Consider the following 23,038-nt stretch of genomic DNA (forward strand, 5'->3'; position numbering starts at 1 on the left):
AGAAGATGGGGTATGTTTTGGAAGAAAGTTACTGAGCAGATAAATATTTTAAAAATAAAAATAGTGGACCCCTATGGCTTCCCACTGCATAGCAGTAGCTGGCATAGCTGCATATCCACTACTATGTGTCCCCTCATCCTGATGGGGCATGGTCCTTCAGTTAGCCTTAGAGACATTTTTACCTTGGAACCATTCTCCTGGTCTGGTATGTGATCCAGTTATTTCATACCCATGCATCTCAGTGAGCTTCATCTTTGCTTAGAGCAAAGCTTTAGACTTCCTTCTCGAAATCAGTTACCTGCATAAAGGATCTGGAATACATGGAGATGGGATTAATGCATGCAAAGAAATAGTTAGGCACTGTAAGATGTTTCCAATTAAGCATCCTCATGTCTCTGGTGAGGAGAGGGCAAAGAGCTACTGAGGGCAGGTCAGAACAGGCTACACTGCCTCAGTTAATGGCAGGTGCTGTTATGGAAACATCCTGCAACCAGAGTCTCGCCCCCTTATCAGTGAGCATTCAGCTCAGAGCTAAGTGTTTCTGGCTGTGAGAATCCAGAGGGTCATAACTAAGAACCGCTTTGCCCCTCTACAACTCACTCAGGTTGCCTTCCAGGGATCAGTGGGTCTGTGTCGGAACCTGCAGTTGGGCCTCACTAGGGTTTTACTGAAGCACAGATTCATGTCTAGGCAAAGCCAAAACCTTAGAGGAAGAGACAAACGATTCAGACTGGCTCACAGATTTACTGCACTAACTGCAATCCAGGCAGTTGTAGAAGCAGGTGGGGACACATCTGCTTTATGAGCCAGAGTTCTTCCTTATCATCCAGCAGAGGGGCCGGGATAGTGGTGGACAAAGGAGATGCAGCCATCTCAGAGTTGTTAGCTAGCTGAGTGAGGCTCAGCAAATGGACAGGGACCCTTTAGCCCTTTTCATTTCTTGAAAAGGGATTCCTGTGCCAGGCATTTCTTGAAAAGGGATTCCTGTACCGGCTGAGTAGATGTGAGGTCAGTAGTACAAATTATGTAATCAATAGAAGATCAGGGTTAAAGACATCATAGCTCTCGGAGCTGCCTACCCCTTGGGACTGGCCCCACTAGAACTGTAATGTGTCTTCTTTCCAGGTTGCGCTCTCCTTCCTGGGCCACACTGCATCCGCCACCAGATTGCTGAGTACCGTCATGCGGCCCTAGAAGTCTTTTGTTACAGAGGGAACCATATTGATGAATTATGTTTGTCAAGAAATGTCAAGCTTTTCCCTCCAGTATTAACAAATTTTTAACTTTTCTCGTTCTGCCATCACATTGCCAGAGGTGCTTTACTTGAATTATACCTCTTCAGAACACCATAGCTCTGAATTCTAGATGGTCAGTTCCACCAGATTTTGTCCAGGTCATTTATAAAGCATCTCAAATATGTCTTGAGACCTGGATCTTTGCTCAGCTTTTATTATAATCAGACATCAAGTTCTGTTTAGCTACTCAAGTTTGACCAATATTTTTTCATTCCCTATAACTTTCCTTTTTCATTAATATCCAGATTTTTAGCTTCATTTATTTGTTTGATATTTGGCCTCTGACAATTGTATTATTGTTCAAAGTTATGTGCTGCTCCTCTCTGGGGCAGACTTATACTTCCTTAACAAATGACTTCGCCTTTTTAAAATACATAATTCAAAATTATGGGCTTCTCCCACTAACTCCAGCTAAGCCATTGGGTTTTGAGTAGGAAGAGGGGACAGGGGACTTATAAAAGCTGAATGGTAAAGAAGAGATGGTAGGGCTTATGGTGAGGGTATCGGTGATAGGGTATGAGGAAGGTAGGGGACAAGTAGAGTTGGAATTGGATAGAGAACCAAGTTAGCTGATGACCAATTACACCAATAGAAATATCGGTATTTCTGAACGTAAGATAGCATGGAATACCAAACATCAGAAAATTGAAAAACAGTGCTGCAATCACTGGATCGATCCCTCATGATTATTTTTAAATAGCATATCCAGTATTTTATGTAGTAGCATAAGCTCTCAAGACTTAGTCCAGTCACAAGTCCCATTTTTCTCCCCTTTCAGTCCCCTGGGCTACTGATCCAGACTCTAGCCTCGAATGAGGTAAATTAATCATGAGGGGATGGAGGGAAGGAATAATGGAGGTGTTGGTAAGGATGTGGCTCCAGAGAACTGAGCCGGAAGTTGAGAGCAGCTGAGCTGGCCATTATAATATGCAGGCTTCCCAAATGCTGTGCCTGGCAGCCCTCTGTGCCAGCACGGAAGTAAAATCTGGTTTAAGGGGAAGTAAAATCTGGTTAAAGGGGGAGCAGGAGCTTTTATGATGCCCAAAGATTTCCCCAAGGGAAATGTTTTTGCTTCTTGGCAGCCTATTCCTGGAGAGGACAGCAGAGAGATGGACTTGCCCTCATGTAGAATGACTGTCCCTGTGGTGAAATTGTCCAGCTAGGAGTCGTTATGCATTGAGGTGGTTCCCTAGGTTGGTTAGCTTCCTGGAGGTTGAAAGCCTCATTTCTCTGAACATGAGCAAGTTTTCCTTTAAATATTGTGCTTCCAGGGCCGCAGTCTTCATCTTTATCTAGCACAAAACAATTTGGGTACAGGCCCCAAAGAGAACTCCAACAGCACGTATATAAGCACTGTAGTTCCTAAAATCGGTATGTTTCTCTTCCCATCACCTCTATTCCCACACATGCCTATGACATAAATTTGAAATGCCTTGTTCACATGAAGACTGCAGTCTCAAGCCATATCCTATCAATGCATTTAAGCTGTCCCTTTTAGTGCAAAAGACAGAGCTACACTAAGCCATGCTGTAATTAGCTTTGTATGTTTTTTGTCACGACTGCAGTCTGCCATATGTGAGACCAAGATGAAATGCCATTCCAGCCGACTCTGACTCTGTTTAAGTGTGTGTGTTCAAGCACTTATTCAAAACATAACCACAGGCCAACGTGCCTTTATCGAAGCACATGGATATCATTACTGCGCTTACATTTTAGGTTGGAAGGAAATACAGCAGTTAACCACCTGAAATCTCAGTAGACAAGAGGAGAATGCCATAAAGTTTTACAGCTGTGGGACAGAAGATTGCAAAATGTAAGTTCCATTAAAAAAATTAGGAAATAAGTTATGTTACCTACTTGAGTAGGTTTGTCAGAGTGATTAGTAAAGCTTAGTTATTACCCGTGACTAGAAGATTCCATTCCCACAAAGAAATGGGGTCAGAACTGGAAAAACATCAGTTGTTCTTTCTTTGATCTTAATCTCATTGTATTCAGACAATGCTAACAGAATTTCTCACAAGCTTCCAATATGTAAAAACAATGCATGGTATTACTGATAATTGGAATTTGTGTTGCTAGTCTTTTGCCTGCAGCAAAGATGACTACCATTAAGATATCTATCCTATTCAGATTCTGGAAAGATTAAAGCACCTTAATCTTTAGTTCTAAATTTAGTTCCTCTGGGAAGGAAATTGAGATCCAGAAGTCCTGAATGAAACCGAATGCTTTGGGAGACAGCTTGGATTGGCTTAAATTAAAGCTTGCTCTCTTGAGGGCCATAGACAAAGCTTTCTCTACTGTGTTCTGCTACTGTATTTAGTGCGCTGAGTAACTCTTAATGTTTCTAGGATTTCCTAAGTAGCCTAGAAACAAAGCTAACAGAAGAGAGCAATATATTTCATTTAACTAACTTTAACAGGGTACCCAAAGTTATTTCTTTTTAAATAGCTCACGAGAAGTCTTGGTCAAAATTTGGTGGTAATAGAAATACTTGAACATGAATCCATCAGCTGCCCTTTAAGTCTCCAGACTCTAAGTACCTGAAGAATGAAACACTACCCTGGATGCTATAACCTTTATAGGCCTGTATTTCTTTTCCAAAAAATAAAAAGAACAAAGTCACCACTCTCACAACAGCTAGAGGAAAACTCAGTAGAAACTCAACACTTTTTCAATGAGAAATACTTGATGTCATATATTTTGTTTAATAAAGACTGAGTTGGCTGTACACTAAGCCAATCTGAGAATGTGATCTGTAACTCACAGTCTTAATTACATGGAGAAAAAGTGAATGGGTTCATTAATGCTGTGAAAAGGAACAGTGACCTACCTGCCAAGTGGCAAGGTGGAAATAATTAATCTAGTCAATTAAAAAGAAATAGATCATTTAAAATGCAAAGTCTTCCAGGTAATACACTGTATTCTATTTGGAATTGCAAATTGTAAATGTCAATTCTGGTCTCAATAAATTCTCATTCTTTCCTTTTCTTCTTTCTTTTTGCCATGCCTCAAATCTAATAGAAAGAACTTTCTTAGCTATAAATCACCACTTGTTTCTTTATGTTTTATGTTCTACAATATTTATTTATTCCAGTATGTACTCTAGAAATGCTCCAGGGGGTTACCAGGTCGCTGGTACTATTTCCAGGTCGCTGGTACTATTTCCAGGATTCCTTTCTCCCTTTGTTGGGGTCTGTTCTATTTTTCCCTTCAAAAGTGTTTGCCTTTTTCTGGGATTTTAATAATATTTTAAAAGTGCTTGAGTCTGAGCCACTCTGTCTGGGTTATCTAATCCCATTTATGATCCTATAACCTTGAAGCTTGCCACAGCCTGGCTGTCAGCACCAGATTCTAAATACGTAGGATGGTGTATTTACTCCATGGAACCGGAAATTAGTCAAACAGTTACTTTTCTACAAAGGTCCGTAATTCCTCTTGACATTTACAAGCCAGTAGTAGTTCTTAGATATAGAGTGATCTCAGAACACTTCGGGTTGCAGCGAGTGGCTACTTGCAACGAACGGCGGGTGCAAGCATTTGCGCAGGGCGGTAGGGCTCACTGCTCCATCTCGCCCCTGTCTCCCCGCGCTTGCCCGGCCTGTCGGCGCTCTGCAGAAACGTGGCACAGAACCCGTTTGGAGCTTAATACTTTTCGGCTGGTCCAGACTCAGTTCAGGGCATATATTAATATCGTGTTCATTTTACTACAGCAACGCTTTATAAAAGCAGCATCCGAGTTTTTAAAATCTCGAGGGAAGACTGGTTTGTTTGTTTATTTTTTTATGGTGAGAGTCTGGCTGTAAATTTCTGGTTGCTAGGGAGGAATAAAGATCTCATCTAAAACGTTGCGGTGGTGAAGTGCGACTTGAAAGTCTCTATTTCCTAGGTGTTAAACTTGGCAAGTTAGAAATAGCGAGGGAGGTGAAAAGACGCTTTTCCTTGATATGCTCAAACAAAGTAGTACATATTGTCAGCTCGGCGGGAGGCGCGCGGCGGCCATATGCGCGGCGCCCAGCGAAATGGAATAAACAGCTGCTGCCAGGAATCCAATTCCCGGCCAGTAGGCAAACCCAAGCCCTCCTGTTTCCAAAATAAAAATCGCCAGAGGAATTCCCCTTCCTGCAGTTCCAGCCAGTAATTTTATAAAAGCATAAAACATGTCTGTATTGTAGTTTATCATAATCCCTTACATTTGTAGAGCATTTTACAGTTTACAAAGCGCTTTACATACATTATCTCATTTGAGCCTCGTAACAGCCCTTGGAGAGTACAAAGCGCAGATATTTTGATTCGTTTTTCACAGATGGAAAAGGGAAGGTTCAGAGAATGATGGTGAGCAGGGCACTGCAGCTGGGGTCTCCTCCTTCCTAGCCCAGAGCTGGCCATGCAGAAATCTGGGCTCTTCAGGAGGACGATGGTGACCCAGTGAAGGTATCTTTTTTCGTGTAGTTGAAGCGCAAGCTTCACTTTTCTCCCCTTTATGCAAGCATCAGCTCCCTCTGCCGAAGAGCTTCTCTCGCACTTTTTTGAAGCAGCAAGGGAGGCAAGCCGGTTTGAAGGGAGCAAGAAGCAAGGAGAAAAGCTACTCTTCACACTGAACGTGGAATCTGGTTTGCCCTTGATGGCAGTCAGAGCAGCCATTTCATTTTTAGCATATACTGCAGAGATCAGCCAAGGGCACTCTGAGCAGGGAGGAAAGAATTTGGATATTGTTCAATTGTTCTCAGACACTGCCACCTCTGTACAACCCTTTGCAGAGAAACAGGCTTTGCTTCTGGAACTCCCCGGCTTGTATTCATTGTAAAAGCAGATTTACAGAAAGGATCTGCAACTCCTTTTATATAGGAATCCCCTTTAACCTCAGGAAATGGTGGGATACTGGTGCATAACAATTCTATCCTATGGGATAGAGGACATTGTGGGTGGATGCTATAGCAACTGTCATGAGCAGCTTTAGTTCTGAAATAGAAAACTGCTCTCTGGCAGAGGCCTGGCTTCTCCAGTCAGGTCTCACTGGGCCTGCTGCCACGCCTGGGGATTTTGATCTTTGATTCTAGCTGCAGAATCTGGCATTAAAACACAGCCACTGGAACTGAAATGCCAGGACTCTATGCTTACCAGCGTAGTAAGCTTGAGCAAGTTTACTTAAGCTTTCTGTGGTGCCAGAGATGTGCCTTACCTGAAAACAGGGGGCTATTAATAAAATCCGTTTCATGGAGTTATTGTAAGAATTAAATGATTATTGTTTGTAAAGTGGTCAGAGCAGTGCCTGATGTGAGATGGTGCTCCGGGCTTTGTTAAATCCAGTAAGGCCGTACTCCTGGCAGCAGTAGTCCAGCTCCAACCAATTCCTTCCTGCTCCCTGATGATGTCCCAGTTATGGAGAGTGGTTGGTGACATCCCTTCTTCCCTTGTTAGCTTTGATATGTCTTCCCAGGATCCCCCAGAGAGATGCACAAACTTAGAGGCACTCATGCAATTTAGTTACTAATCTTTTCATGCTGCAAAGCAAACAAGTTTTGTTTGCAGGAACACAACACATTTTGTTTGACTGTATTACATGGTTGGTGTTAAAGCAAAAATTGTGCCAGACTAAGTTAAACATACGAGCCAGACTTTTTTTCAAGGCTCTTGAAGTAGGAGAGAGAGGCCAGAACTCAGTCTGAACTCAACTCTGCTGAAACAAAGGGTAGCAGGGTTTTTAAGCACTGGAGAGAGAGAGAATGATGATGGGCCATCTGTGTTTGCTAATTGGCTTGACCCAAGGGAAAGTAAATTTCTCATATCTTTACGACAGGAGATAGTCTTATAATTTGGAGCAGAAGTTAAGGCTCCTACTCTCCCACAGGAACTGGGAGATAGCAGTACTGTCTCCTTTGATGATTACATTTCAAAGAGGTTGCTCTCAGGTACTTGAGAAAGGCATTCTTGGGTTGTAAAGCTGGCAAGAGACTTGTTAAAAGATTTACATATGTTTCAAAGAGTCAGAGAAAGAATTGCAATTATAAGTTTTCTAGAGAAAATGCTCTAGGAAAAGGGTGGTCAGGGCCTAGAGTCTGGGAAAAGCCTGTCCAAAGTTTAGTCAAGCTGAGGGAAACGTTAAGGCTATCTTGGTCATTGGTATTTTAGAAATTGGATGGTGATATGATGCACAGTGCCCCTGCTACAGAGTTCCTTTGGAAGATGAACAGAGCATTACAGTTTCCCTGGTAGGCCATGATGAGAGTGGCCCAGTGTCCTTTGGTTACCTAAGTTACCAATCTCAGTCCTTTTGCAGAGAGCAGCTAGCTCTCGTTGATAAGGAGAGAGCCTTATTTTACTCTCTGTCTTGAGTCCTCTGAGTCCTGGTTCACTCTATAAATTACTGTCCTTCTCCTGGACCAGAGACTGACATTCTGTCCTTGAGTCCATCCAAAGCGCCATGATTTTGGAAAAAAACTACACAGTTAAGGGGAACAGAATATGCCACCCAAATATGTGCAACTTTGGCATATGGGCTATTTTGAGCTGAAGGCAATGAAGACCGAGCAGACTCAGGAAAAACCGTTACCTTTCCCTTAACTGCCTAAAAGAATTTAGATAGGGGGCCTGTACCAGAAAGGAAGCTGCTACCAGATACAACTTTTTTATCTGACTTATCTGCATGACAGGACAAACATCTAATTACCAAACATCTACTCTTATCTTCCTGAGAATTATCCTCCTCCTCTTTGAACCCCCAGGCCCCAATCTTGTTCCTTGGCTCGGGAGGCTATATAAACCTCAATTGGCCTACTTGCCTTTGAGTCTCATATTTTTATGGGGCTCCCATACATACAAACTTAAATTTGTTTTTTCATGTTAATGTGTCCTGTCAATTTAATTATTAGAGCAGCCAGAGAACCTAGAAGGGAAGTAGGAAAAATGTTTCTGCCTGTTCAATAGCAGAAGAAAGGTCAGGACTTTAACTAATTTGGACTTTGCCCTGAACCTCAAAGGGAATGTACTTTAAAGATGTGGGCCTTCCCACAGGAAGACCCCTGGTGGATTCTTGTTCCTAACCTGGGTTCTAACTAGCTCATCAGCCCTAAGGTGCACACCCATTTTCTTTGGTAAAACTCCACTCACACTGTCTGCAGAAAGCATCTGGGACTTTGGCAAAATGGTTAGTGAGCCCCTGGATGTTTAACCTCACAAAACAGCCAGGGAGGAGGGCTCCTCGTTGTATGGTATGGTGAGTGGCAGTAGTCCTGAAGTCCTTTTTTTTTTTCTTTTTTTCCTACCAGCATGGGCTACAAGCATACCAGTACTTCACCTCTTATGCTGTGTCTGTCAGTCTTACCAGTGGCCACATTAATTTTCAAGGACAATATAGTCTAAATCGATATTGAGAACTATTTTCCAAATTTGCAAAATGCCTTGCTTCTTCTCTCTCACTTTCTTTTTCTTTCCTCCTTTCCTCTTTGGGGACATTGAGCCCCCTCCCCTCCCCCCTCCTTTTTTTTGGTGTAGAACAGCATTTGGTTTCTTTTCTGCTCTGCCCTGGGGCAGGGTGGGGGTAGAGGGGCCAGGAAGGAGAAGATTGTTGGACTATTAAAGGAGCTCCATTACCCAGGGCCATTTCCATCCTCTTCAGGCCTTTTGTGTGTGAGGTTGAGGTGGGAAAGACTCAAGGACAAAGTTATGCGAACAGCTTCACAAAAATGCCCAGTTCTTGGGGTAGCCCATGGGTTTGGGGCCGCAGAAATAATCACTTGTAAATAAATCATTGTATTTTAGCCATTTGAAAGATCCACTTTCAGCCTTAAAGCAGACCCTTACCTGCAGAAAACCAAGTATTAGGATCAATGGAAGTTTGAGCAAGATGCAGTAGAGCATTGTGGGCCCTCCATTGTTTGCTGCACACAGGCCTGATTAAGGTCAGTGTGGCAAGGCCACAATAGCAGTTTATGTGAATCTTTGCCCTAGGCAAAATTGTAAGAAGGATGCAATTGCTTTTACTGTTGTTTCTATGAGGGTAGTGCATTTTTAGAGCAACCACAGAGCATGGGACTCTGGAAATTGGGGAAGAGACAAAAGGCAGTGGGAAGGTATATGATCAGACTCAGGCTCTGACTTGGAGTTTAGAAGGGAGAAAGGACTAATCCTCCTGGAAAAGGCCCGCAGGCTGAGGTATGAAGCACATGGGAAGACACAGGCTCTCGATGCACAGAGCATATGGGCCACACTGGGCATATCCAAAATGTTGACATGACCATGGAGCAGCCATGTAAGCAATGTATGCAGGAATGAGAACAGCCTCACGAAAATGCTCAGCCAAAACCAGCTACATCATTTTCAAAGCGCAGTGCAAAATGAAAATGTGGGGTTCCTTGTTCATCAGTTATTAAGAATTCGAAACAGTGACAGCAGAGGATTAAGCCAAGCCTGGGGAACTTCTGTGTGCAGAGCCCTGAGTGACTGCACAGCCACCCATGGGGTCAGCCTCGTGTCTCCAATAGAATTAATCCAAATATGTAAGGTACATCATCAAAACGCTGTTCAGCATTCATTTTACATAGCCTTCAGAAAAAGAACTTTGCCCTCTCTACAGAGCAGCAGTGCCAGCAGGAGAGATGTGATGAAACTCTCTAAGGTCCAGTCTGAACACAGGTGTCTTTCCTCTGCAGTGGAGACTGATTCCTGTCCTTCCTTCAAAGCAGATGGGGAGGGGAGTCCTTATTTAATCTGTCTGCCACTCTATATGCCTGGTCTAGAGTTGCCTTGGTTCTGTGAAAAGGTTTCCTTGACACATGATTTTTTTTCCACTTCTTTCTTTCCTAGCAAACACAGAGCTCTTTAAAAGATTCAGATTTTTTTTTTTTTTTTGGCAAGTTCTGTGGGCTTTTATTAGATATATACTGTAATTCAAACTGTGATTACATGATGTCTGGCTTTCCCTGAACTTGAATTTAATATCCTGAAAAATGGGAAGCTTTATTGCAAGGCTGGAGTATACCAGCAATGGGGACCCAGGGCTGAGTGCTGTGAGTCTGCTAATTACTTTCATTCCACCTCCTAAAATTCCTGGCTGGCCACGGTTTGATACTTGTTAACCTCCCCTTTGCCTTTTAAATGGGTTTCTTCATCTTCTTGAATTATGTTTATTATACAATGATTGTAACTTTTTTTTAAAAAAAGACAAATCATTCATAACTCTACGACCTTAATACTCTGTTTTCATTTTCCTACATTCTCTTATTGTCCTGGATTATAATTTTAATTGTTGCATTCATAATGGAGTTATAACTTTTTGTGCTATAGTTGAATTTTATTCTTTTCTATACTCATAAAGATAAAACACATTTATAAACTTAAAGAAGATTAATGAACAACCAAGCAAACAAGAAATCTTAGAACTGCCTGCAGACGGAAGCCAGGGTAATGATCACTTAGAGGCAGAGAGCCTAAGAAGATAGAGCTGAAGCGACATTAGTGGTTACCTGGTTCTGTGCATTTACTTCATAGAAAAGAAAACCGAGGCCCAGAGGTTAAATGACCTGCCACACAGCTCCTAGGGACAGTCAAGACTAAAGAGGCTGCAAATGACTTTTTTTTTTTACGTAAACAATAGTCCTATTTCCACACTAGTATTATTCTCTGGGACATAAATTCTTTGAATGTCTATCCTTCATTTACGATATGAGAGAGTTAGAACAGATGCTCTTAAAAATCCTTTCAATTCTGAAACCTTGAATCCAACTCGAAATGAACACTATTGGACCCCTGCCTAGTCAGCTCAGAACTACTACACGCATAATGAAAAAATGTGGTAACGATTAGAACATTCACTGTTTTTGAAAGATAGGTTGTACATTGGCTCACCAGAGCCTTAGGAAAGCTTAAGACTGGATTTCAGATTGAAGTGTGACAGCACATCCACTGCCGGACTGATCCATAGGCCAGCTGTCTCATTTTAAAATTTCTAGCTCAGATGAAAACAATAGGGTGTTAAGCAAACAAATGGACTGACAATCCTATTTCCCAGTGTAGTAACCATGAAGTTGGCCTTTCAGAACGCTTTTCAAGCAGAGTGAGGCCCCCTCTACTGGTAGAATTAGTCATCCACCCAAAAGTCAGAACTTGCTAGGTTTGTGAGAAGTGGAAGAAAACAACAGAGGGTCATGACAGATTCAAATTTTAAGAAACATGAAGAAATATCTCGTCTAAAATCTTGACATTTCAGACAAAGAAAGAGAAATCTAAACCTGTTTTCTCATAAATTTATTAGGCAATATTCTCTTGAGGAAATTGTCCCACTAGGTGGCAAAAATCTCTTAAAATGTGAAGTTAGCTTTCTGAAAATACTTACTGCATCAATAATGGGTAAAAATCCCACTTTTGCTCAGTGAAGAGTAGGGTTCTCTCACACCCTTATATAAAATTCTATGTTCTATTAGCCTAAACCAAGATTTCTTAAACTCTTGTAATTTGAATATCACTGACAGGCTTCTTGCCATAAGCCAAGTATTCTGTATCTTACTATTTTTCTTTCAATCGAGTCATTTTTTTTTTTTTTACTTTAGTCTCATCCCATGCAATAAAATCCATGACATTTTAGGTTTGACATGCCATGTATATATGTGTGTATGTACACACACACAATAAAATAAATACATGGCTCATTAAAAATGTTCTTTAAAAGTGTGCCAGTTAAATTTTCCTCTAATTATCTCATGTTTACTATGCTTTGGAATATAAATATACTGAAGTAAATACACCTCATGTAAATATAGTAATCATAATTTCATCTTTCCATTAAAGGTGTGTTGTTTATTGCTTTTCTTAACCTGGTCTCTTCCTCGTACCTTACCCTCTGTCTTGACGTCTCCCTTCATCCCCTCCTCAGCCTTTCACAGTCCTTTGGTTCAGTATGCAGGTGAGGAAAACTTGTCCTCTCTTTTGCCCACTAGGGACCGTGCCTCATTTAATATTGGACTCTAGGAAACCATATTGAAACAAACTGGTATTTGACAGAATGAACAAAAAGACCTTTATATTCCTATCTTTTTCTAGGAATTGAGGCGTGAGGAATATTGAAAAGTGATGTTACTGCTATTTCATCCTCATAGCCTTCTCTGAGGAAGTGGCATGTAAAAACAAAGTTTAATTTATACAAACATATTTAATAAATTATTCCTTGAGGAGTATAATAGAGAATCTGTTTTTTATGTTGTTGTTGTTTGGGCACTGTGAAAATTGTAATACCTGCAGGGAAAAATGGAGATGAGAAAAAGGCTGATCTTCATGAAAACTTTTCCCTTATTAAACATTCCTGTGGAATTAATTCAAGCTTTGTTTTTTTCAGTAATAAAGGCGACTATTATGCATTTATTGCTGGATGAATACTTTCAATTCCCAGCTAGTTATAACTTGGTACCACTGTGAAACCCCAGTTATTTACAGTGGATTATCTATATTGAAGCTGATTTGTAAAATATCAGTTTTGAGACCTGTTGTCATCTGTTTTCTTTGCTTTAACCGCTTATATCATTTCTGTTGACCATTAATGACAAGTGAATAAGTAGCCTTTTGATACAAAATATTTATATTTTAAGCAACTTCAGACCTAAAGAGCTCAGAAAAAGAGTTGCTTCAAATGCAAGCTGTTTTATAATAAGTGTACTACATAAAGGTAGAAAGCTCTTCTCCAAAAGGAAAGAATTTCAGTGAGTATATTTTCATTTTGGTAATATTTGCGTAGTAGTTTCAGAATCATATGGAAAATTTTTATAAAATAGCCTACGATAAGCCAAACATAAATGAAAACTAAAGTTATAGCAGTATAATTATATATACCTTCTTATTCTGAGAAAATTTAAGCAAATTCAATCTTAACAACAGTTGATCTTAAAAACACTCATACAAGACTCCAGGACCCATAAGGAGGAGTGGGTGCTCTATGTTAGCTGTGGCTCCCCAAGAGGTTCTTTCTGATGGCAAACATATGGAAACCCCATAGAGAGGCAGATTTCCTTTGCTACTATCACAGGGCTACACCCGTGCCTTTGAAATGACATCAGTCAGGAAATCAGTGATTGTAGTTTCAGATTTCACAGGATTTTGCTTTGCTTTTTGTAGGCCCAAAGATGGCAGGCGGAGGCAATAAATTCTGTCTTAGAACCTCTCCTGATAGATGTTTAAAGAGATTATATGAGTAAATCAACTGTCCCAATGCCCGATGTGATATGGACCATCCGGTTTGAATTTGAATTTCTTTCGTCTTTCTTCTAGAGAGCCAATGTAAGCCAGCAACTCAGAATGAGATGGGCCTGATAGGTGAAATGCAGTGCTCTGGGGATTATCCAGAACTAAAGTGTTTATTTTTTATGAAGCTTTTTCTATAATAGGTTTATGGCTGGAAAGGGCCAAAGCTGAAATAGTGCCTGCAGTACACAGGTTAGCATTTCTCACTGAAGTTAGGTTGCCTCATTTTAACTCATAGGTTTTACTATATATGAATAAATACTGCTGTTGTTTTCATTTTCATTTTTATTTTTCTATTATTATTGAGCTTTTACTGAAACAACCTTACATGAATGTGAAGGAAATTCTAAAATCGAAGAATATATTTTCTGTATGAGTCACTATATGCATTGGTGTTTATCTTGCATTTTTGCCAAGAAGCAGTGAGCAAGCTTTAGACTGAGGGAAACTTGGGTAGAGCTATTTAATTCTCCATTTACTTCTATATAAGTGAATACTCACCAAAGAGTATGAAAGCATGTCCAATCTCATGAGTAGCTGCTGCAGTTTCAAATGACTGGTAAGCTGTTAATACCAATAAGGTCAAGATCTCGAGCAATGTCCTTACAAAGATCAGCTAACTTTGTCCTATTTACTAGAACCTAAGGAGTGACACTGACTTCCACGGATGACTAGATGACTAAACTGTTGGGAAAATGCATAAGAATTCATCACCTCCTTGACAACACTCAAAATGTTTGGCCTTAGTACGGTGAGTGTGGTCTGGGTGGTTTTAAACACAAGTAACGGAAAAATCTGGCTCAAACAAGTTTAAACAATAAAATCATTTTATTTTATTTTTTTCCATTCTGAAGAAGACCCAGAGGTAGGTCAGGTCTAGAGTAGTCATCAAAGACTCAAGTTCTTTCTTTTTCTTTGCTATCTTCAAAGTCACCTTCACCTGTAGGCTGATTTCTGTCCTGGTCATAGGATAGTGGCAGTAGATTCAGAACAACAATGCCAAGAAGAAAAAAGAGTCCTTCTTATATCCTTAAAAAAAAAAAAAAAAAGAGGTGAAGAAAGCTTTCTTATCAGCCCTTCAAAGAAGCCTTCTCTTGCCTTGGTAAAGATTGCATCACATGCTTGTTTTTAAATCAATCATGGAAAGAAGGGATTATAATCGTGGGTTTAGACCAGTGGTGCTCAACCTTGGTTGCATTCTGAAAGTTGAGAAAAATACTGACATCTGGGTACCACCTCCAGATATTCTGGGATGCAACCTGGGGCATTGAAAGTTTTAAAAGCTCCCCAGGTGATTTTAATATGCAGCTAAGCATTTGAGAATCATAAATTTAGACCAAACGTCTGGGGGTAAGGGCAAAAAAGGGCTTAGGGGTAAGAAATAGATATTGGATTATAAACCACCATAACCATTGGATATTGTTATACTTTCAATGTGAATTTAAAAAGATGTATGTGCATGTATAAATGCACACATAGGATTAAAATCAGATTTGGAGGAATCAGTATTTACAGGGAGACCAGATGAATGTGGTCCATATTAGAAGAACAAATTGATGCATCCAAAGCCAGTCAAACCATTTATGAGGAGGGTTATAATAATGCATATACAGAATTACTTTTGACTCTAGGAAAGTACAATAAACTAAAAGGTGATGACAGTGAATAATACTTATGAATCTTTGAAGGGAAAAAATATGAGAATACTCTTAAATTCTGGAAACCCTCTTTAAAAAGTTTCTAGTATCAAATTTTGTAGTTGCTACTTCAATATTTTTCAAATTCCTTCTATGAAAGCCAAATAGTTCTCAAGAATTCTTGAATAGTAAAAAAAAAAAAAAAATTAAGAGGTTTCACTGGTATAAAAAATATATATGAATAAACCAGGATACTCCAGACTGACTACCTAAAAAATTCAGATGCCCTGATTTTTAAAATTTATTCATTTAAAATAATTTCTCTCCATTCTCAAACAGATTGCGTCCCATCCCCCAAGTAGGCATGCATTCGTCACGTTGTCACTATTATATTTGTATAGAATAGTGGTTATCAACCAACACATTAGTCATCTGGGAGGACTTATTAAAATCTGACTCCTCCCTCCCACGTCCATCTCCATAAATTTGACTCTTTAGGGGTTAGGGCCCAGGGTATCTCTATTTTTGAAAAGTTTACCAACTGATTCTGGTGTAAAGAGGACTGAGAGTTATTAGTACAAAGGGAAAAAAGAAGGTAGATAACAGGGACTTAATCTGTTCTCTTGTTCTTAGCTTTAAATTTTCCTCCCCAAGATTTAAGCTAAACTGAGTAATTAATCAATCTCGTGGAAGAGTGTAAACATTTAATGTCTTTGCTCAAATGGATTTTCCAAGTAAAGGTAAAGCTTTATGAAGCTTCAAATGTCTTTGGTAACACTCTGTAAATACTTGTGGAAGCAGCTGACTCACTACTGAGATTCCTAAGTACCTCATACATAGCCCTTTGCACTTGAGGTGCAGAGAAGCCGTTTGACAGCTGTTTTTACTGTGGTTGGTGGCTAGAGACTGTCATGGAGAGAAGAAAATCACTAACTTGAAGAATCATAAAAAATGATATTTTAAAAAGGTGATAAAACAACAGGTGGGTCTGTAATCTTTGTGCCCAACCCAGATTGTACCACAGGTAAAACTGTACCTGCTGCAAACAGTATGTGTGCCCACTCAAGTGGGCACACTTCTGAAAACTATGGTATAATTTAGGCCATCCCAGGAATGGGCTAAGTGTACTTTGGGAAAAGCTTATTAAACCACCGATTAAATAAGCATCAGTAACAGAAGTAGTGAAAGTCATAGCTCTGGAAAAAGAAATGCTTAGCATTGATTGAGTCAGAGTAATTTAGATAAAAACCTAAAAGGTGGACTATGGTAGAGTGGAAAGAGCCCAGAAATTGAGCCAGAAGACCTGGATGCTGATACTGGATTTGCCACTATTTGGCTTTGTGATCTTGGACAACTCATATTAATTTCTGTGAGCCTCAGTTTTATGATTCAAGAATCGATTCAAGAGATGAGCTAGTCCAAGCCTTGGGCTCATTGTTGCAGATGTATTCCCAATGTCATGATACTCAATTTGTAATTTAAAAGATCTGTTTAAGTCATATCTACAAATAATGTAGAGGAATGCATCTGTCATTTCTCATTTTATATTCCACATGATAATTTCCAGAATAATTTCACAATTTGCCTATCATTTCGTTGTAAATCTTATATATACATTGTCAGGAAAATAATGGCTTTAGTTTCTGAAAGGGAGTAAAAACTACTTTCAGCATCTTGGTCAAATCATGTACAGCACACCTCTGTTCTTCGGCATTTTGTCAAAGCAATTTAAATGTAACGAACCAGTACAAGAACAAAAGACCTGGAAGCAAAAATGCTGTGATAACTACAGAAAAAGTTTAGCCTTTTCTAGTAAATATTCAAAATAATGGCACTCTTAGAGTATGTAAGTAGGTGGTATTGCCTCGTAACAGGATCTTTTTTAGCAAAGTGTTATGACTCATGAAGCTTTCTTTTGCTTTACAATGTTGCTATAAACATAGTTATTTCCTGACTTAAGATGGACTAAATATCTTATATTCCCCGAAGTAGTTATTCACCTTTCTATATATGAAGTGAATAAACTATAGGAGATGACTTTGGCAAATTTGGAACAATTGGGACCAAGAGGCTGAATCTTCACAGAGTAGCCTCTGACCTTATGCAGCAGAGACAGAACACTAACGGACCAGTTATTCCGAGTTCAGGAAAGAGTCAGTGGAGAAAGTGAACATACTTTTTAGAACAGTTTTCATGAGTGCTGGTGAAACCTATAGTCATGTGTCCTTTATCTTAGGCATTTGGTTCTTGTACTAAAATAATTAGAAACAAAATAATAGCAATAAAAGCTTTCTCACACACCTTACTCGGATCCTGTTTGCACAGTACAATTTTAGCTATTTGTTATTTTGAACTGAGGTATCTAGACTTGATAACGATGTGTTTAATTTCACACACATGCAAATTTCACTTTTGAACAAAGCACTTGGACTTGGTTTACATGTTCACCTAAATAGTATTCACAATCAAGTTAGGTGGTCCTACTTATGCTAACAAATGCATATCTTTCATACTAGAAATGTACATAGAACTGTTTTCTAATTTTTTTCCTTATGAAGATAATTCCTTTTTTAATATACACATTATGATGTTGTAGACAGGATTTCAGTATGTGATGGATCAATGTTGGCCAAAATCCAAGGCAGCTGATTTAATTAACCAACCAGAACCTCCATTAATTGTGGATTCAGGTATAAAGTAATCGCCTTGTAAAGATGATTATTAGCCAGGAGAATATTAAAGCAAGAACATTATTAAAACTATAGTATGGCTAATTAATTAATTACCTTCTGGCTAAAGCTTAGCTCAACTTTTCAATGTAAAATGATTATGGATACAGAAAAGCAAGTGCCCTCTAGAGTTGAGTGTATTTAACTCCCAATGTCACAGAACAATTTAAATAATAAATATATTGTACATCTTTAAAATTTTGGTCACTTTTTCTAGAGGTCAAATAGTTTAAAAGAAAAAAAGTTTACTGCAAATATACAAATCTTGTATTCCACAAATTATAGATCCAGCATTTTTGGTGAGTGCTCTTAAACATTTTCTCTGGACTTACCAATTTGATAGTCACTTTTGATAAATGTTATCTCGATTTGCAAAAATGCATGGTTAGATGATTTCTAGTCACTTTGATAATCAGAGCACTATCTTACCTAACACTTATAACAGAAAGGTTGGTATGCACCTTTTACAACTGTTTGTGGTTTCAGCTGCCAGCTATCAGAGAAATGTCCCAATAATTGACAAAAGGGAGAAAATAAAAGATAAGTAACAGAAAGAAAAGAGGTGGTAAGGTAGGTAGATTTTTCATTTATCTTGTGATACATTCTCCAGCAGTAAACACTACTATCTTCTAAATAGATCCTTTGAAGGCAAAAAAAGGGAAACACTCCCAGAGAAAGCTTTATAAACTGGGACTGACCTGTTCTCTGTGGTTTTGTCCTTTTGTAAAGTCTGCATGACCTCTCAGCATTAAATAAAACAAGGGTGAAAGGGCTGATGATTTGATTTGGCGAGTTAGTTACAGAAGTAGCTGTGGCATCTGTTATGTCCACCCTGTTATCCATTACTTCTGTTAACAGCAACAGACATTTGATTAACTACTGAGATTTGGACATGAAGGGAATCCGAGGTGGGTTGTGAAGTAAATCACATAGCTAAATCTCCATTTCATCTTCACCTCACCTGTTCCTGTTTCCAGATTTCTGGCACACTGGCAGGTGGAGGTCTTCACCTCAGGGGCAGAAGAGACTAATTATTTCAAGAACAAGTGACAAAAAAATGTATATTATAATAGCCTGGAAATATATCATTTATATATCATTTTGGGGGTATTATTTTTTAGAAGAATTAAAAGCAATTCTTCCCTTCTCCCCCAAATATGTACATTAGATAGAAATTATGAGAATTAAAGAATTTTAAAATATTTACAAAACATTTAACTTATGCACAACTACAGCAGAACAAGGATTGCCTCATGTACATTTCATAGCTTGAGTTTAAGCAAAAGCTCCAAGTAAAAAAGGGCAAAAAAAAAAAAAAAAACCACCCAAATTTCTTAGTAGTAATCAATGGTTTATCAATCAAAAAGAACATAACAAAAATTTATCTTAGGCATTAACATTTACTGTAAGCCAAAATACCAAGAAAAATCCATTTGAAATACTGTTTTATTTCCTGACTTGTTTATAATCCAGGTCATAAAAGAAAGTCAACTTTCTTCTACATGGCTTATACAGAATCAGATGTTACAGCCAGAAGTAACTGTTAAGAGCATCTAGTAGTTCAAATGACTATGACACCTAAAGGGGTAAATGAATTTCTTAAGACCAAAATCTGACTACAGAAGGTCAGGAACTCATACCTTAGTCTTTTCATTGTCAGTTCAATACTTATTTTCTCCTACACTGAATATATTAGAAAGCGTCCACACTTGATATTTGTCAGTATTCAAAAGAAGGCACAATCGATTCTGGAAAATCAAAACTGGACAATGAAGGGAAATATCAATTATAAAAGACCAACCAATCAGCCAAATTATGGAAGCAACATAGTCATGGACCAAACCTCATAACCTGAAAAGAACCAAGAAAAAAACTATTATTTATTTAATACCAGTACTTCTCAAAGAGCTTAGGCCAGGGTCCAAACTTGACTTTGGTGAGACCCGGAGGTTAAAGGACTGAAAAAATGGAGTGGAGGCATACAGTTAAGGTCAGAATTGGTCTTATTGGACAGCACAGTCTACTGTGAAAGGGCACAGTGAACCTGCCTTTACTTGTTGGTTGAGAAATGGTCCAGCCATGGGCTAGCAATCTATTCATCAGAGGAATGCAAACACACTCACTCCAACAATGCATTGGCTCATGCAATGCTCTTTTACAGCTTAAAGTAGAATATAAACTGCTATTTAGGGTTACTCGCTTATTTAAGATGTCAGTCTAGCAACTGTTGAGGCAAGACATGGTGACTGTTATTGGCAGAGAGGATGCAAAACTGATTTAGCTTATACTATATGCTCTCTACCCTTCTTAATGGAAAACTTTCTCAAATAGAATACTTTAAGTGTACAAAGTTCAATATGTAACAAATGTAAAGATGTCAAGGATATAGATTTAAAAAGTGTGAAATATAGGTAACAAAGCCAAAAGCCAATATAAAACATGACTACATATTCCATCCTATAATCTCATAAATCAAAGCTTTTAACTGTCTGGATTCGTAGGTGACTGTATTCTTTCCAGTATGAATTCTATCTTCTTCCAAGGGTTGTTCAATAATGGCAGGTATATTCCTCTTGATAAGGTTCCAAGCTTTTGATAACTCGAGAAATCCCAAAGTCATAATTTCCTTTGGCACAGTAAAGCGTCCCAATCACCAAATTCACAATACAGAGATGATAGATTTTCTTATCTGGGTCATGATAGGAGAGCTGCTCTTCCTCCTTCTCAATCTTCCTCATCAATTCCTCAGCTTCTTCATTCTGACTTGTCATAATGTATGAAACACAGAGGTTAGCCAATACAATAGCACTGACATTCAGGATGTTGTCATAATGCTTCTTGACTATGGGCTCATAAAAACCAATGGCTTCTTTGTATTTGTTTTCCTGCATGAACAGGACATGAGCCACATTCAGTTTCCACACATCATGGTCATTGCAGAATTCCACAGATTTGCGGAAGATCTTTTCCACCATTGGATAATTTTCAAGGTTCCAGTAGATTTTTGCCTGGGCCATCAACACGGGAATATACTTCTCCAGGATGTCATCATAGTCATTCACTGCCCTTTTTACAGCTTCATCATCTCTATTGTGTCTTGCTTCCTGCACTTGTTTGGTGAGTCTCCGGAGCTGCTCAGTCAGCATCCCTGCTAGCCCATCAAGTTTAATGAACGCCTCTTCAGGAGCTGTCTGGCAAGTGATCATGGCATCCAAGAAGTCATAGAGATAGGGTGTGAGGAATTTATAAGTCAAATGAGCATTCTCTGCCAGGACATCAGCTGCCAGGTCAAAATATTCATATTTACAGTAGAGCAGCAACAAGTTGCCAAAGGTCTCTGGGGGAAAGGGGTTCTGTTGGAGCAAAAACTGTAGCTTTTCAAACCCTTCTGTAGGTCTGGCATCCATGTTTATCAGTGCCTGGTTGTGCAGGGTCACGGGGTCTAACTCTTCCTCTGCCCTGGGTGGCATGTCAGTGAGGGTTTCCTGGGCCACCTCGTAGTTTCTCAGTTGGTATTCTATGGCCGCCTTCAGGTTGAAGGCTTCCACCAGAGCAGTCTGGTGAAGCACTAACGTGTTGCCAACACTGCGAACATCAATGCCCTCAGTGGTCATGCCCACACCTAGCTCCGGGTGCTGGCGGATGCCGTGCTCAATAATGTCAGCGATATGCTTCAGAGCTGAGGCATACTGCCGGCTACTGTAATGGGCCAAGGCTAGGTTGTAGGAAAGGTCGGGCCGGTAGCCCGAGGCCTGAAGGGCTGCAAAGAACTTGGAACATGCAGCTTCATACTGACCCTCCTTGTAGAGTAAACAACCCAGGTTGACCTGGCCATCGGGCTCGTTCTCGCCCCCACAGTCTTCTCCCCCTTCCCCACTCAGTAGCTGCTCCACCAGGCTCCTGGCCCCAGGCAGATCGCCCTCGCTGTACTTGATAGCGGCTTGTAGACGGAGGACCCGGCTGTGGTAGGCGGGATTGTCCAAGAGCAGGAAGGCGACCCGGGTGGCCTCTGGATAAAGGCAGGCCTTGTATAGGGCCTGGGCCTGGTACAGGCGGTACTGCTCCAGTTCCGGGTGCAGCTGGCTCAGCTGCTCATAGCACTCGGCGGCCAGCGAGAACTCCTGTAGGCGGTAGTAGCAGTAGCCCAGCAGCGACAGGCCTGCGCGGCTCCTCGGGCTCCGCTGGAGCTCTCCGCCCAACAGCTGCGCCACCTCGGCGTAGCGGTTATCCCGGATGAGCCGGTACACGACCGCGGTGAACTCCCCGTCGGGGATCTGCGTACTGCCCAGCCCCGCCATAACCGCCACGGCGGTTGTGCGTCTTAGTTACCAAGGCAACAAGCTAACCGGAAACGGAAAACTAACCGGGGATTACTTTGTAACGGAAGGAGACTGTTAGTAATAAAAAGGAATCACTAACGTGAGTTTTTTGAGTACTGATTCAGTCCTTGGGAACGGGCTGCGGAGGTAGTAAATCACGGAAAAGAGGGGAAAGCATCTTGGTAGTTCAGAAACGGAAACTCCACTTCCCGGCATGCACCGGTGAAATGCGCTCTGGCCGTTTGTGACGTAGGTGCGCTGCATGCTGGGAGACGTAGTCCCTGCGGGACGAACCCACCGCTTGGCGGCTAGGGTTGTGTTGATTGCCCTTCTGTTCCTATAGTAGGTGAGGCTTGCTGGCTGTTGTGTCACCTCAGTCTCAGGCGCGGGGCAGGAAGAGTTACTGTCCTATGTTCTCGGCATTTTTGAGCCTTATACACTCTGTGCTACATACAAATGGCGTCGTTTCGTGTTTTTGTAAATTAATGAGAAGGAAAAGGTGGAATATTTCCTTGGAATTCCCGTGGAATTAGAGTAGGTTCTGTTTCTAAAATACCTTGAGGGCACAGGGTCTAAGAAAAAAAATATGCAGAGACCAAGAGCTCTTACTTTTGGCGTCTCCACAGTCTGACGATAGGAAATGGTTTTGTGAATCTTGTACTGGGAGACCTTCAATTAGATCCAAGTGTCTCCCACTCCCTTTTTAAATAACAACAATTATTATGGAGCAGATATTGGCTTTTAAACTTGGCCATGTTTACTGCCCGTGCCCTCCAACTTTCACTACAAATAAGAAAACAGTCTTCTTTGATCTCCTTCCATCTCCACTGATT

At 40.2% G+C, this 23,038-nt stretch overlaps 1 protein-coding gene and 1 long non-coding RNA gene across 2 annotated transcripts in view; one reads left to right on the forward strand and one right to left on the reverse strand.

Annotated features, from left to right (window-relative positions):
- The window catches only part of LOC112470353, a 59,520-nt gene that overhangs the window by 31,249 nt on the left and 5,233 nt on the right, over positions 1 to 23,038 (forward strand). Inside the window, exon 2 of the long non-coding RNA XR_003042952.1 lies at positions 3,012 to 3,108. This is a non-coding gene — a long non-coding RNA (uncharacterized LOC112470353). The remainder of the gene's footprint in view (positions 1 to 3,011; positions 3,109 to 23,038) is intronic.
- Positions 19,217 to 22,405, reverse strand: LOC102892792 (tetratricopeptide repeat protein 30A). The gene is given in 2 exon segments (XM_006927039.3): positions 19,217 to 20,456; positions 20,458 to 22,405. Coding segments are annotated over 2 exon segments (1,854 nt in total). The 5' UTR covers positions 22,185 to 22,405; the 3' UTR covers positions 19,217 to 20,329.

The sequence above is a fragment of the Pteropus alecto genome, unplaced genomic scaffold (genome assembly GCF_000325575.1).
Source record: "Pteropus alecto unplaced genomic scaffold, ASM32557v1 scaffold3, whole genome shotgun sequence".
NCBI lineage: Eukaryota > Metazoa > Chordata > Mammalia > Chiroptera > Pteropodidae > Pteropus > Pteropus alecto.